Below are 13,330 nucleotides of genomic sequence, written 5' to 3' on the forward strand. Positions count from 1 at the left end.
GCCCAGCCCGAGCCCTGCAGCTCCATCCACACGCCCGCTGACGTTGCGAGTTCAGAATAAAGGGCGAATCGCCGAGCCGGAGAGAGTGTGCTCCCCCCACACCCTCCTTTGTTTCTGACTCACTGAGGGTGAAGAAGACAGACCTACACCCCGCCGGGGAACGGCGTCTGGGGCGGCGGGGGCACCCAGACTCGCACTGACGGCCGGAGCGAGAGGTGGAGCCTGAGAAGACCGCCCGGGCCGACCTGCCGAGGGAGCCGGCAGGGGCCGATGGAGCGGGCGATGGAGAGACAGGCAGGTTCATAAAGACCGGCGATAACCTAGATCGAGATCTTCTCCCTCCCAAACCCCAAACAAAAACAAGAGCGTGAGCTGGGAGGGCGTGTTACCCAGGACTGGCATCCGGAATTCACACGCCCTAGGTGGTGGAGTAGTGGTCTGGGCAGGTCAACTGTTGGGGAAAAGTTTTATGCTTCGGAGGGTACCGATGTGTGGGGGCTCTCCGCTGAAGAACTTAATATTAATACACATTTCTTCCAGTTTACAAATTATTAGGCCTTATTTGAGCCTCGGGAGAATCACCCTATGTATGAGGTAGATATTATGATCTCCGTTGCATAGAGAGAAAAGTGAGATACAGAATTTGCAGACACATTGTAAGTACTGAAAGGAATAGAATTCTTGTCTCCAAAGCCCTGATCTGTTAGACCAAGTGGCTTTTTTTATAAGCACCAGGTAAGGCTTAAACATCCTGCTATCTGGTGTCTCTCCCTAGTGCACTGACGTGTAAAAATTCTACCCTGTCTACCACAATGCCCAGAGGAGGCCCTGGCTGGAGGAAACTGCTGATCACTCCTAAGCCGAATCTGCCTCCGAGCCCACACACCAACATCTTGGTGACTTCCTTTTCCCCCTCAGTACACATTTAATGGGAAGAGGAGAGGGAACCTAGTTTGGGTACTGGTTTCATCACTGCTCTGTGGCCTTTGGTCAAGTCACTGATTTCTCTGGGCCTCAGTTCCTCTGTAGGAACTGACTGCCAGTTCCACCAATAGGAAAGATAGGGGAATACATGAGATGACCCATGAAAGTCCTTTCAAAATACAGTATTGCCCTCTAGGGCTAATTACTAAATAATAATGAGCTAACGAACACACTGCCTGGCATATGGCAGGCACACAGAAACTTCCAAATGAATAAAAATCCCTGGCACAGAGGAGCAGAGGAAAGGAAGAACCTCTTTTTCGGAGATGTCTCAAGGTTAAAAAAAATGTTGGTCAAATTGAGGAGTGAAGTGGTCTTGGCTTTCTCTGGTATCTGTCAAATGAAGGAGGGGGTCTTCTCTTTTTTTTTTTTTTTCCAGCTCCTCCTTTCTCCCTAATCCAACAATATTCCTCTTAACCTCTTCTCATTTACATACTAATTTATTCCTCTATTTTAGACTGATATAGAAATGTATCCTTTCAAAACGCTCCCATATATAGTTTCTTTAAATCTTTAGTGCCACCTTGTGAGGTATAAATATTATTTCCACTTGGAAATGAAGAATAAATATTATTCCCCCTTGGAAAATGAGGAAACAGGGCATGGCACGTCAACCGACTTGCCCGAGTTAACACAGCAAGTTACTGGCTAACTAGATTAGAATCCAGGTTTTCTGACTCCACAAAGCCTAACACATACACAGTCCCCTTCTCACCATCTCTGTTTTCCACTCTGTGGCAAATAGAAGGGGAAAAAGTGGAAGCAATGACATTTTATTTTGGGGGGCTCCAAAATCACTGTGGAAAGTTGACTGCAGCCATGAAATTAAAAGATGCTTGCTTCTTGGAAGGAAAGCTATGACAAACCTAGGTAGCATATTAAAAAGTAGAGACATCACTTTGGCAGCAAAGGTGTGTATAGTCAAAACTATGGTGTTTCCAGTAGTCATGTACAGATGTGAGAACTGGACCATAAAGAAGGCTGAGTGCTGAAGAATTGATGCTTTCAAATTGTGGTGCTGAAGAAGACTCTTGAGAGTCCCTTGGACGGCAAGGAGATCAAACCAGTCAATCCTATGGGAAGTCAACCGTGAGTATTCACGGGAAGGACCAATGGTGAAGCTCTAATGTTTGGGCCATCTGATGCAAAGAGCCAACTCATTGGAAAAGACCCTGATGCTGGGAAAGATTGAGGGCAAGAGGAATAGGAGGTGACAGAGTATAAGATGGTTAGATAGCATCACCAACTCAATGGACATGAATTTGGGCAAACCCCTGGAGACAGTGAAGGATAGAGGAGCCTGGAGTGCTGCAGTCCATGGGGTTGTAAAGAGTCAGACAGAACTTACTGAACAACAACAACTATTTAAAAGTGATTTAAAAAAGAATGAGAAAACCCAAGGTATCTTCATAAGTGAGGAAGGAAAATGTCCCAATATACTAGTGAGAAAACTACCCTGCTTGATGTTTTGAAAGCTTGCTGGCCCAGGGAGACAGGAGTCGTTTGGACTTTTAAGTAGGTTCTTGTTTATGGGGAAAAAAAAAAATTAATTCATGACCTGCCTCATCTTCCTTTAGTCAGCAAATACTTGAGTACATCCTGCATGCAAGTTACTAGAGTCTGCTGTGCTGTGTCGGCAAGGAGCTGGAGCTTTGTGGAACATCAGGCAGGGGGACTGCTAAAATATCCAAACTCTCCTAAGTAATTTTCAGATTCCAGAACAGATGCTTGTGGGCTGGAGAACCTTCCCTGTCTATTTGCTCCTGAAGCTGTTACATAAATTTCTGGCTTTTCTTTCTTCATTAACCTGTACGGCTACACTCCCTCGTGTTATCATCCTGCCCTACCCTCCCTCGCTTGTCTGCTTTTGTCCGGTTCCTCATCCCTCTTTCCCTAAGCCACGCTCCTCCCCTGGCCTGTTCTTTAGGCTTTACTTCTCTCCACCAGGCGAACCACGTTGTGGCACCTGAATTGGGATCTATGAACTGGGACTGTTTCCAAAGACCAATCTTTAAGTAAGAAATCTCAGGGTAGGAACTTATGGGTTCTTTTTCTCATTTTCATAGCACAGTCTCCTCAGTGAGCTTGACACTACCACACACACAAACCACAAAAATAACTCAAAATACCCCAATTTCCTTCTTTGGTAGAGATAAGATACTGGGGGTACTTATGGTGGGTTACTTCCCTAACTGCACTGCCATGGTAAGACCCAACTGTCAGTAGCTTTGTTCTTAAATTGGCTACTTTATAAGTAACTTCACTTAAAAGAGGAAGAAGGGAGCCATTAGTGGTAAGGATTGTGAATTGCTGCCTGCACATTCACAGGCCAGAAACTGTTAGCCAAACAGTTGTTTAGCTAAATTCAAGCATCTTCGCTTTTGTAGAATGAATGGGACTTAGAGGTTTTGACTAGGGCATTTCAATCTCCTAGAAGGGAGGTCATTAAAAGCATATGAGACCTTAATTAAAATGTTTTTAGAGATTTCTCCAGCAGTCCAGTGGTTAAGTCTCCAAGCTTCCAATGCAGGAAGCACAGGTTTGATTCCTGGTCCCAGAACTAAGATCCCACATGCCATGTGATGTGGCCAAAAGAGTTTTTTTTTTTTTTATGATGTTTTTAAAGGGAAAAAAAGAAAGGGCCAGTAATAATATTATCAGCTCTATAAATCTTAAATAAAAATATGAATCTTTGATCCTTAATAAATGAAGAAATGCCATCTTCTGGTATAAAACACCTTGAAGGTAGGGCTCATTTCTTAAGACTTTAAAATTTTCCCCTTTTTTTGGCTGTACCTTGAGGCATGTGTGTGGGATCTTAGTTCCCTGACCAGGGCCCCCTGGAGTGGAAGCAGAGAGGCTTAACCACTGACTGGACTGCCAGGGAAGTCCCTAGAATTTTTTTTTTTTATTACTTATTTTAATTGGAGGGTAATTACTTTACAATATTGTGGTGGTTTTTGCCATACATCGACATGAATCAGCCATGGGTGCACATGTGTCCCTAGACTTAATATTGCTAGCTGAGCAGGCACGATGGAAGCAGGTGAATAATGAAGAGAACGATATTAGAAAAGTGTTCTTATTCCAGAGTTATCTTGCCAAGAGAAAGGCAAGCACAGGTAATCCTGTTTGGAAAAAGGAGGTTTCTATTTGAAAAAACTATGTAACTTGTAAAATGCTGCATTTAAAACTTGTCTCCCCTAGCCTTAAAAGTAAGGCTGCCTTACTTTTTTTTATTATTTAAAAATAAAAGAGAACAGAACTTATTAGATCTTAGCCCTTAGCTGTAATATGGACAAAAGCCTTAGGGGCTTCTCATGAGTGTATGGTGAAACAATGGCCGAGAGCTGAGAGGAGAAGGGGGAGATGGGTCCAATGACCCTTAGGCTCTTCCCTCCTACTTCTTAAACTGCTGATTAATGTAGTGGGAGGATGACAGAAATTCAGTCATTTTGTGTAGTGATTCTGTATCCCCAACTTGGAGACAGAATCCATATTATTTATACTATAAGTCAAATTTCACTGGGTGGTTTACTATGTATCAGACATTGTTCTAAGTGCTTTCTATGTATCCTCTCATCTTATTTAGTCCTTACAGTCCTATAAGGAGGAATTTAATTACTCTCTTTTTGTATTAATAGATGAGGAAACTGAACCACCAAGAGACTTAATAACATTCCCAAAGCCACATAACTGTGACACAGATTTGAGCCTAGGCTATCTGATGCTACAGAAAATTTATCAACATAAAAGGAAGGTTTAAAAATTTTATGCCAAGCACCAGGAAAGGACTGTGGTAGGATTTGAGCATACCATAATTTCCTGGTATTAATGACATTATCAATTTCCACTGCTTTCAAGAGAAGTGAAATTGACACCAGAATATATTATTTGCCTTGACATACTTTACCTATCCTTTGGGTACAGGCCATGCCTTCTCTCTGTTTGGTATACAGCCAGCTCATGCCTCATCTCATAAATTCCCATAAATAGTTATTAACCCCAAAGAAACAAAAACAAATCACTTGTATCTTTTCATAAAATGGACTTTTATTGTCTTCATACATGGTTTCTCAGTACCACAGAAAACTGCAATTTAGGGACAAACAATTTTTGGATGGTTCTTATAGAAATATGAGTTTTCAGAAATGATTTGTGTAGAAATGTGACGTTAATGAAAAATAAAAGGGGTCAAGAGAAGAGAGTCTGTAGTATATGCATCTAATTTTTACTTTTTAAAACTCCTTTAAGCTCTAATCCTGTACTCAAGTAAGAGCCCAACAAAATTCATCAGAAACTGAAGTGATTGTGCTATCAAATACAAGGAATACATTTTTTTGAACTGATACAAATGGTTTAATTTTGTTAATCAACTCCAAATACTGTAAACATCTGTACATACATACTTTTGTTCTTACTATTCAGTTTGCCTAAATTAAGTATGAGTTCATGAGCTATTTAAAAAAATTAATTTTTATTGAAGTATAGTCCCTTTACAATGTGTTAGTTTCTGCTGTACAGCAGTCAGTCAGCTATATGTATACATTATATCCCTTTTTTTTTTTTTTTTTTTTTCGTTTTTAGTTTCTTTCCCATTTAGGTCACCACAGAGAATGGAGGAGAGCTCCCCGTGCTATAGCTGTATACAGTAGGTCCTCATTAGTTATCTATTTTATACATAGTAGTGTATATAAGTTGATCCCAATCTGCTAATTAAGGAATACACTTATTTATTTGATAAAGAAACCATGAGAAAAGTGGAGTGGAATGGGCTCAGACTTATTCTCATCACCGGGAGTCTTGGTGTCTGTGCCAACAGTTCAGGAATCAGCAGGCTACCTGGATGTGGGTTATAACAACAAGCACAAAACCCAAGGCTCTTCTCCAACATGCCTCTGGTCAGTGGAGAAAGCCTGCAGCGACGCAAGAGGGGAAGTTGCACCATTTGGCTCACCACTCCATCACCATTTCATCTTCTGCTTGCTGACCTTGATGTAACCTGAGAGCTTTCCTTGCTTCGGCTGTGCAGTCCAGAAGCCAGAACTTCCTCTAGGAAACTGACCAGTAGACTTGAGTTACTCAAAGGGGAAAAAGAAAAAAAAGAAAAAACAAAAGGCATCTCCAAAACAGAGTATCTTGCTCATAATATCTATGTAGATGAAAGGATATCATGAGAACACAAAAAGCACTGGTCTGATATCTGGGTGCAGAATAGAGGCAGCAGTTGAGCATGAAAACATCTGGACTGGGAGAGCACCTTTTTGCACTTCCCCAGAGTTCTCACTGTGTTTTTAGTTTTAAACTTGCAGGATTTTTCAAGTTTGAAATTTCTAGTCTGAAATCCAGAATTTTTAAGGACAAGGCTGTACAATCTCAGAACCATATTATATCAGTACCTCTTACTTATACTCTTAAAACTGCCTCCGAACTTTTATTGTGCCTCTCATCTAGTCTTTATCCAATCTGCTATCCAAAGTGGCACCAATTTTCTAAACACAAGTTATATCCTATTGTATACTTTCTCCTCTTCTGCTTTAAAAACTTTCTTTTGCTTATAGAATCATATACAAATTAAAATCCAAGGCTCTTTATAATGTGGCCTAATAATAACTTATATTTATTTTGTTCTGAGAATTGGTTTAAGCTATATGTGTGTATACATATAAACAAAAAATATGTATTTATGCTATTATCCTCACTTTAAAAATGAGAGACTAAGTGACTTGAGAAGGTCACAACAGCTAAGAAGTGGCTTAGCTGGGATTCAAATCCAGCTCTCCAATCCACACAATACTCTCACTTGTCTGGTTCCATCTCTCACCAGCTATGCAGCCTATGTGCCTTTCGTTCCCAACCATTCATTGTTCCCTAAATGTGTCCTAAGCTTTCACACCTTTATGCTTTTGCTCTTATGTCCTAAGTCTTAAATGATTCACTACCCCTCCTTTGTCTGATGAAATCCCTTGTATCGTTAAGGCTGAGGATTAAAGGCCACCTTTTCTGTGAAGCCTTCCCTAACTCTCCTCCATGCTGAACTAGTCACCGCCATCATTATCACTCTGTCCTAGAGCTGTTTTAGTACCATATTATTATTAATTAGGTACTCCATACAGTATTGATGCCAAAATAGACTGTGAGTTACTTAGGGTGGGACTAAGATTTATTCATCTTAGATCTTCAGGGTTTAGCACAGAGGCTGACACTTAGTAGGGGCCCAATAAAGGTATACTGAAGCCTTCTCTGTAATACTGGAGTTTGGGAGGCAGTACTTAGAAGTATGCTGGACTCATTCTCAGGATACAGGTCTAGTAGCAGGCAGAGGGTTGGTGAAATGATCAGGTAACTTATTATTACCACTGTTGTGGCAGTTTTAGACCTGGAAGATTCTAGGCTTAGAGAATTTAAATTCCAAACTCCTTTGCAAAAGAAGAAAATGGTGAAACAGAGGGAAAGGAGTAGAAGCTAAACTCATCTATTCATCCACTGAACACCTCTGTTAATAACGGCACCTCTGTCTAGCCTGGCTCTGGCCAGTTGGCCAGGAGACACTTTGAGGTCAGAAAATAAGTGTCAGGAAATGAGGCAGCATTTTTTTTTTTTTTTGAAAGATAACACAAGAAGTCTTTGATTAGTGACTTTTGGTAAGAATGAAACAAATATGCTGGGAAACCCTATCAAAACCTATGAGGTGATCTTTGCTTCGCTTGAGACTGTGCTACATGTGCAAAGGAAAGGAGTGACCTTCCTGAAATTGTACTTAAGGATCCTGCTCTGTGGATCAACAAGACCCCACATTCTTGCCTGCAAAGAGAAAACACTCTATATCTGCTAGGCCTAATTTTGTTCCCCAGGGCTATTGTGGCTTTTTAAAAAGTATCTATTTGGGGACTTCGATGAGTCACTTCAGAATGCTTTAAAAATTATGGGTGATGAACATATTGGTATCTGTACCCCAAATTTAGACTGTTTAAAAACAACAAAACAGAATGATTTTTCTTCCCAGATTTGTTTTAAATCCATCTTAAAAAGCAAACTCAAAAATCCCCTTCCCCTGTGGTACTGTAAACCCAGTCAATTCAGCTCAGTTCAATTAAATGTAGCAGTATTTACTGAGCATCCGTTATATGGTAGGCACTTGAATGAGGTGTCTACATGAACACTTGTTATGACTTCTAAACTTTAAGGGACTCTGAGTCAGAGGGATACACAATCACAAAGCAACGTGAGAGATGGGATAAACAGAGATGGCACCAGGAGCTAACCTAGTGGATCAGCACTATCACTTGTCTTGGTTTGTGCTGTCATTTTGGGCTCTATGGATAGAAGGAAGGTGGGCAGAAAAAAGCCCTAATTTTTAAAAGTCAAACTCAAAAAATCTTGCATCACACATTGAAAAACAAGTTTCTTTACTTTTAAGTCTTTGGTAAGGGATTAGAGACTAACACAGAATTTTAAATTTTAATTACTAAAATAATTGAAAAGACTGTGTTCCTAAATAAATCTATATATTATAACAATATCTATCTATTTAAAAAAAAACAAACTGTACTCCACAGATGGAAATTACATGTGAGTTTCTTACAACAAAAACATTAAAGGAATTTAGAATCAGATCTGAAGAGTGGTATAATGGAAAAAAATGAATGGAATTTCTAGGGAGCAAGAAACAGAATAAGACATTCTGAAAAATAATGAGAAAAAAATCCAAGATATTTGCCTTAATGGAGTAATAAGCTTCTAATTATAGCCAAATACTTAGCTGCAATATTGGAATGGGGGAGAGAAAACGACAAGATGGAACTTCTAATAGCTCAAAATACTGATTACAGTTGTCAGAGATACTAGTATGTTTCATGTTTCTTTGCTTTTGCATATACTATTCCCTCTGTCTAGAAAGCTGTCCCATCCCTATTGCATTTTACCTAGTGGACCAATGCATCTTGTAAAACCCAACTTGCTCTCACAGTACAATGCCTCTAGGAATTTATTTGTTTTCATATCTATTTTCAATGTAAGCCTATGAGTTTTTGAGGTACGAGTAATACATGAATATATTCTTTCTGTGAAAGTGTTAAATAGTATACATAAAGCTCGTCTTCTTTGACTCTTCTTTTCCCCATAGTCTTTCCAGAGATAACAATTTGATCAACAAATATTTATTAAGTGCCTATGTGCCAGGCACCATTTTAAAAGCTCTGAATATAGCAATAAGTGAAGTGAAAAAATTCTGTACTCATGGCATACATATTCCAATGGGGAAGGAAGGAAGATAAGCAAAATTGATAAGTAAAATGTAATAATAATGGTAAAAAAATCACTTACTACATGTAAAGTACAATTCTAATGAGATAGAAACCATCCTACTTCACAATGAAATTAAGGCACAGGAATCAAGTCTTATATCTTGAACATGACCAAATTGGGATGCAAACCCAGATAATCTTGTTCTCTTATTCAAGAGAACAAGAGTTTGTTCTTTTAACCATGATGCTACACTGCCTCTCTGTAATATGTTAGATGAAGAGAATGCTATGGAGAAAAACAAAGCAGGTTTGAAGGAGAGTTGGAGGTAATGATGGTGGTGTGAGATTTTAAATCCAGTGGTCAAGGAAGACCTCACTGAGAGACTGACATTGGAACCAAGACTTGAGTAAGGCAACGGAAGACATATCTGCAGGCTTCCAAGGCCTGGTATGTTCAGGGAACAGAAAGGAGGCGGATGTAGCTGGAGTGAGGTGAATAAGGTATTGGGTGGTAAGAGATGCGATTAGAGAGATTAAGGGAAGGGGACAGGGGGGAGAGTGAAGATGAGCCATGTGAGGCCTGGTAATAAGGATCATAAGGATTGTGATTTGTACTCTGAGTAAGATAGGAAACACCTGGAGGGTTTAGTGCAGAGATGTGACATTATGTACTTTCATAGATTTGCTCTACTGCTATACTGAGAACACACTACACAGGGGGTTAAAGATAAGGCATCCTAATGGGAAGTGATGGTGGTACAAATCAGGCAGTTGTGATGAGAGGGTATCAGGTTCTGGACATGCTTTGAAGGGAAGGATCACAAGATTTACTGATAAATCAGCATGTAGGTGAGAGAAACAGGGGAGCCAGGAAGACAAAATTTTTGGCCTAAGCAACTAGGAGAATGGATAAGTCTGAGGGAAGATTATATTTAAGAAGAAATACTGGAAACCTGGTTTGATTACTGTTAAATATGGATGTTTATTAGACATTCAAGTAGAAGTGTCAGTTAGACAGTTGGATATATACATCTGGAGTTTGGGAGAGAAGCTCAGATTTAAAATATTGATTCTCAGGACTTCCCTGGTGGTTCAGTGGCTAGGGCTCTGGGCTCCCAGTGCAGGGGGCCCGGGTTCAATCCGTGGTCAGGGACCTAGATCCCACATGTGGCAGGCAAGGAGCCCTCTTGCTGTAACTAAGATCCAGTGCAACCAAATAAATAAATAAAAATATTTTTTAAAATAGTGAGTCTCAATGGAGAGCTGTGTGATTTTATGTTCAGGGTACATCTGGCAATGTCTGGAAACATTTTTGGTAGCCATAACTGTGGGGCCACTGGCCTCTGGTGTGTAAAGGCCAGGGATGTTGCTGAACATCCTACAATGTACAGGACAGTTCCCCCCAACAAAGAATTATCTGTCCTCAAATACCAACAGTGCTGAGGTTGGAAAAACTCAGACTAGAGATGTAAATCTGGGAGTCATTAGAGGCTATAATTTAAAGCCATAAGACTAGCAAGGAGTGAGGTGTACACAAGAAGAGAGGGAGTCCAAGAATAGAGTTTTAGGGACTTCAAAAATAGGAAAAATGAACAAAAGAGACAGAGAAGGAATGGCAAGTGAGGTAAGAGGACTAGCAGAGTGTAGTTTCTGGAAGCTAAGTGGTAAAAGTCTTTCAAAGTGAAGGAACTGGTCAACAGTGTCAAATGCTGCTGAAATGTCAAGTAAAATGAGTACTAAAAGTTGATTCTGAGTTTAGCCACATGGAAATCCCTGGAACCACAACAAAAGTGATTTCAGGGAATGACAGGCATGAAAGGCTAAATGGAGTGGCTTAAGAGAAGAGGTAAGATTTAAAAGAAGATACAGGTTTAAGGGAATGTATAAGGAGAGGAATCAGAGGTCGTGAGTAAAAACAACTCTTGAAGAATTTTGCTATAAAAGAGAACAGAGAAATAGCATAGAACCTGGGCAGAGACAGGAGGTTAACAGAGTTTTTAAAGATGGGGAAAAAACCTAGCATGTTTCTGTGCTTCTATGAATGATCCAATAGGGTGTGAAAAACCCATTCAGGATTGAGAGAGAAGCAGGTCTGGAGCGATGCCCTAGAGAAAGTGAGGGAATGGAATCTGGTGCCCAAGTGGGAGGGCTGGGCTCAGCCAGCAGCACTCACCACTTGATGGGAGGGAAGGCGGAGGACAGCGGCAGTGTGGGAGCTGTGGGAGTTCTCCTCTAAAGACTTTTTACCTGCAAGTCCAGCTCGAATAATAGCTTCTTGATCTGTGTATCCTCAATATAAAGCAGACACTGGATTAGGTATTTGCTGAATGAATACATGGATCAGATTTCTATTTTTTAAAAGAAGTTGAGACCTCAGCTTAAATGTCACCTATTGTGCTAAACTCTTCCTAAACATCCGGCAGCAATTTTATCAGGAGTAAGGGAACAAGGTGGCTTTGATATCTACGTCTGAAAATATTAAGAATCTCATACATAGAGGTCATACTGCTCTTCACTGGGTGTATACTTTACCAACTTAGAACTCATTATTTCTCAAATGAGATGTACCGTTCCCCACCACCTCCTGTCTTCAGTTATGCTGTTTTCTCAGTCCTGAATGCTCTTTCTTCCTATAGAAATCCAACTTACTCTTCAAGGTCTAGTTCAAATGCTATCTTCATGGTGAAGCATTTCCTGCTTACGCTGCCAGAATTAATTCTTTCTTTTTTGGACACATTTTATTTAACTTACATACATTAACACTTCTCAAACTTTTGTACCTAAGAACCCCTAAACAACAGAAGAGAATCAATTTATTAGTATTGAGGGTACAGTCCAAATTGGTTTACTGGCTTACATCTTTCTTTGAGGGCTGATACTTTGCTTTAAAAACACATAACAATTTTGTTATTTTTCATAAAAGGGCCTTTTAAATTTCAACATAAACATATTTTTATTTTTCACATAGGAGTTGACCAGTTAAATTATTTAATTCTACTCCTGGAATTAGAAGTCCCTCCGACTTCTAAAGAAAACAGACATCCCAAAAGATGTGTCATGCTTATTCTGTGCCTTTGTGTGACTCTGGTACTAATCATATCCTAATCTGAGAAATACAGGTTTGTTTGAGTTCTCCACCTGAACCATAAGATCATTAAAGATAGGGATCTTATTTTCTTTGTATTTTAGGCCCTGTCTTGGAAAAGTACCTTATACAAAGCAGTTACTCAATAAATATCTTCCTCCCAAATAGTATAATCATAACAATCTGTCAATACCCTTGGCTCACATTTTTTTCTTGCTGCTCTGTGACTAAACCAATAGTAATAGCAACAGTAAACAAAACAAAAAACCAATAACTCAAATGTCTATGGACAGATGAATGGAGAAGCAAGCTGTGGTATATTTACACAGTAGAATGGTACACAGTACTGAAAAATGAATGAACAAGGTTACAGGGAATAGTACAGATGAATCTTAGACATATGGCCAGTGGAAAAGTATGATACAATTTTCTTTATTAAGCTAAAAAATAAGCAAGACTAAACAACACTTGCTTATTTTATGTTTAGAAATACATGGATTAGTGATAAAAATACAACTCTCCCCATCAAAGCAAGGGAATTAAATATAAAATTTAGGATACTGTTTACTTGTTGTAGGGAGATAAGGGATATAATTGGAGCAGAACACACAGACAGATCCATGTTATTGGCAATTTCCCAGTCCTTTGGTGAAGGATCCAAGAGTATTCATTATATTTTCTAACTTATATTTACATATATTCTTGTTGTTTAGTTGCTAAACACTTTTGGGACCCCATGGACTGTAACCTACTAGGCTCCTCTGTCCATGGGATTTCCCAGGCAAGAGTACTGGAGTGGGGTGCCATTTCCTTCTCCAGATCTTCCTGATCCAGGGATTGAAACTGTGTCTCCTGCATTGCTGGTGGATTCTTTACTGCTGAGCCACGAGGGAAACCCAAAACTACTATGTTAAGATATGCTGCTGCTAAGTCGCTTCAGTCGTGTCCGACTCTGTGCGACCCCAGAGACGGCAGCCCACTAGGCTCCTCTGTCCCTGGGATTCTCCAGGCAAGA

The 13,330-nt window shown here is 39.9% G+C and overlaps 2 protein-coding genes across 2 annotated transcripts in view; both read right to left on the reverse strand.

Moving 5' to 3' along the window:
• Positions 1-300, reverse strand: part of PLEKHO1 (pleckstrin homology domain containing, family O member 1) — a gene marked incomplete at its 5' end in the record, with an annotated part of 9,505 nt that extends 9,205 nt beyond the window's left edge. Inside the window, one exon of the mRNA XM_010838723.1 lies at positions 124-300. Coding sequence (XP_010837025.1) covers positions 124-300 — 177 coding nt within the window. The remainder of the gene's footprint in view (positions 1-123) is intronic.
• Positions 301-5,017: 4,717 nt separating this feature from the next.
• Positions 5,018-13,330, reverse strand: part of VPS45 (vacuolar protein sorting 45 homolog (S. cerevisiae)) — a 67,646-nt gene continuing 59,333 nt past the window's right edge. The window contains exon 15 of the mRNA XM_010838722.1: positions 5,018-6,044. Within this exon, the coding sequence (XP_010837024.1) occupies positions 5,957-6,044 (88 nt within the window). The 3' untranslated portion in view covers positions 5,018-5,956. The remainder of the gene's footprint in view (positions 6,045-13,330) is intronic.

Source organism: Bison bison, unplaced genomic scaffold (assembly GCF_000754665.1).
Source record: "Bison bison bison isolate TAMUID 2011002044 unplaced genomic scaffold, Bison_UMD1.0 scf7180017864104, whole genome shotgun sequence".
In the NCBI taxonomy this organism is placed as follows: domain Eukaryota; kingdom Metazoa; phylum Chordata; class Mammalia; order Artiodactyla; family Bovidae; genus Bison; species Bison bison.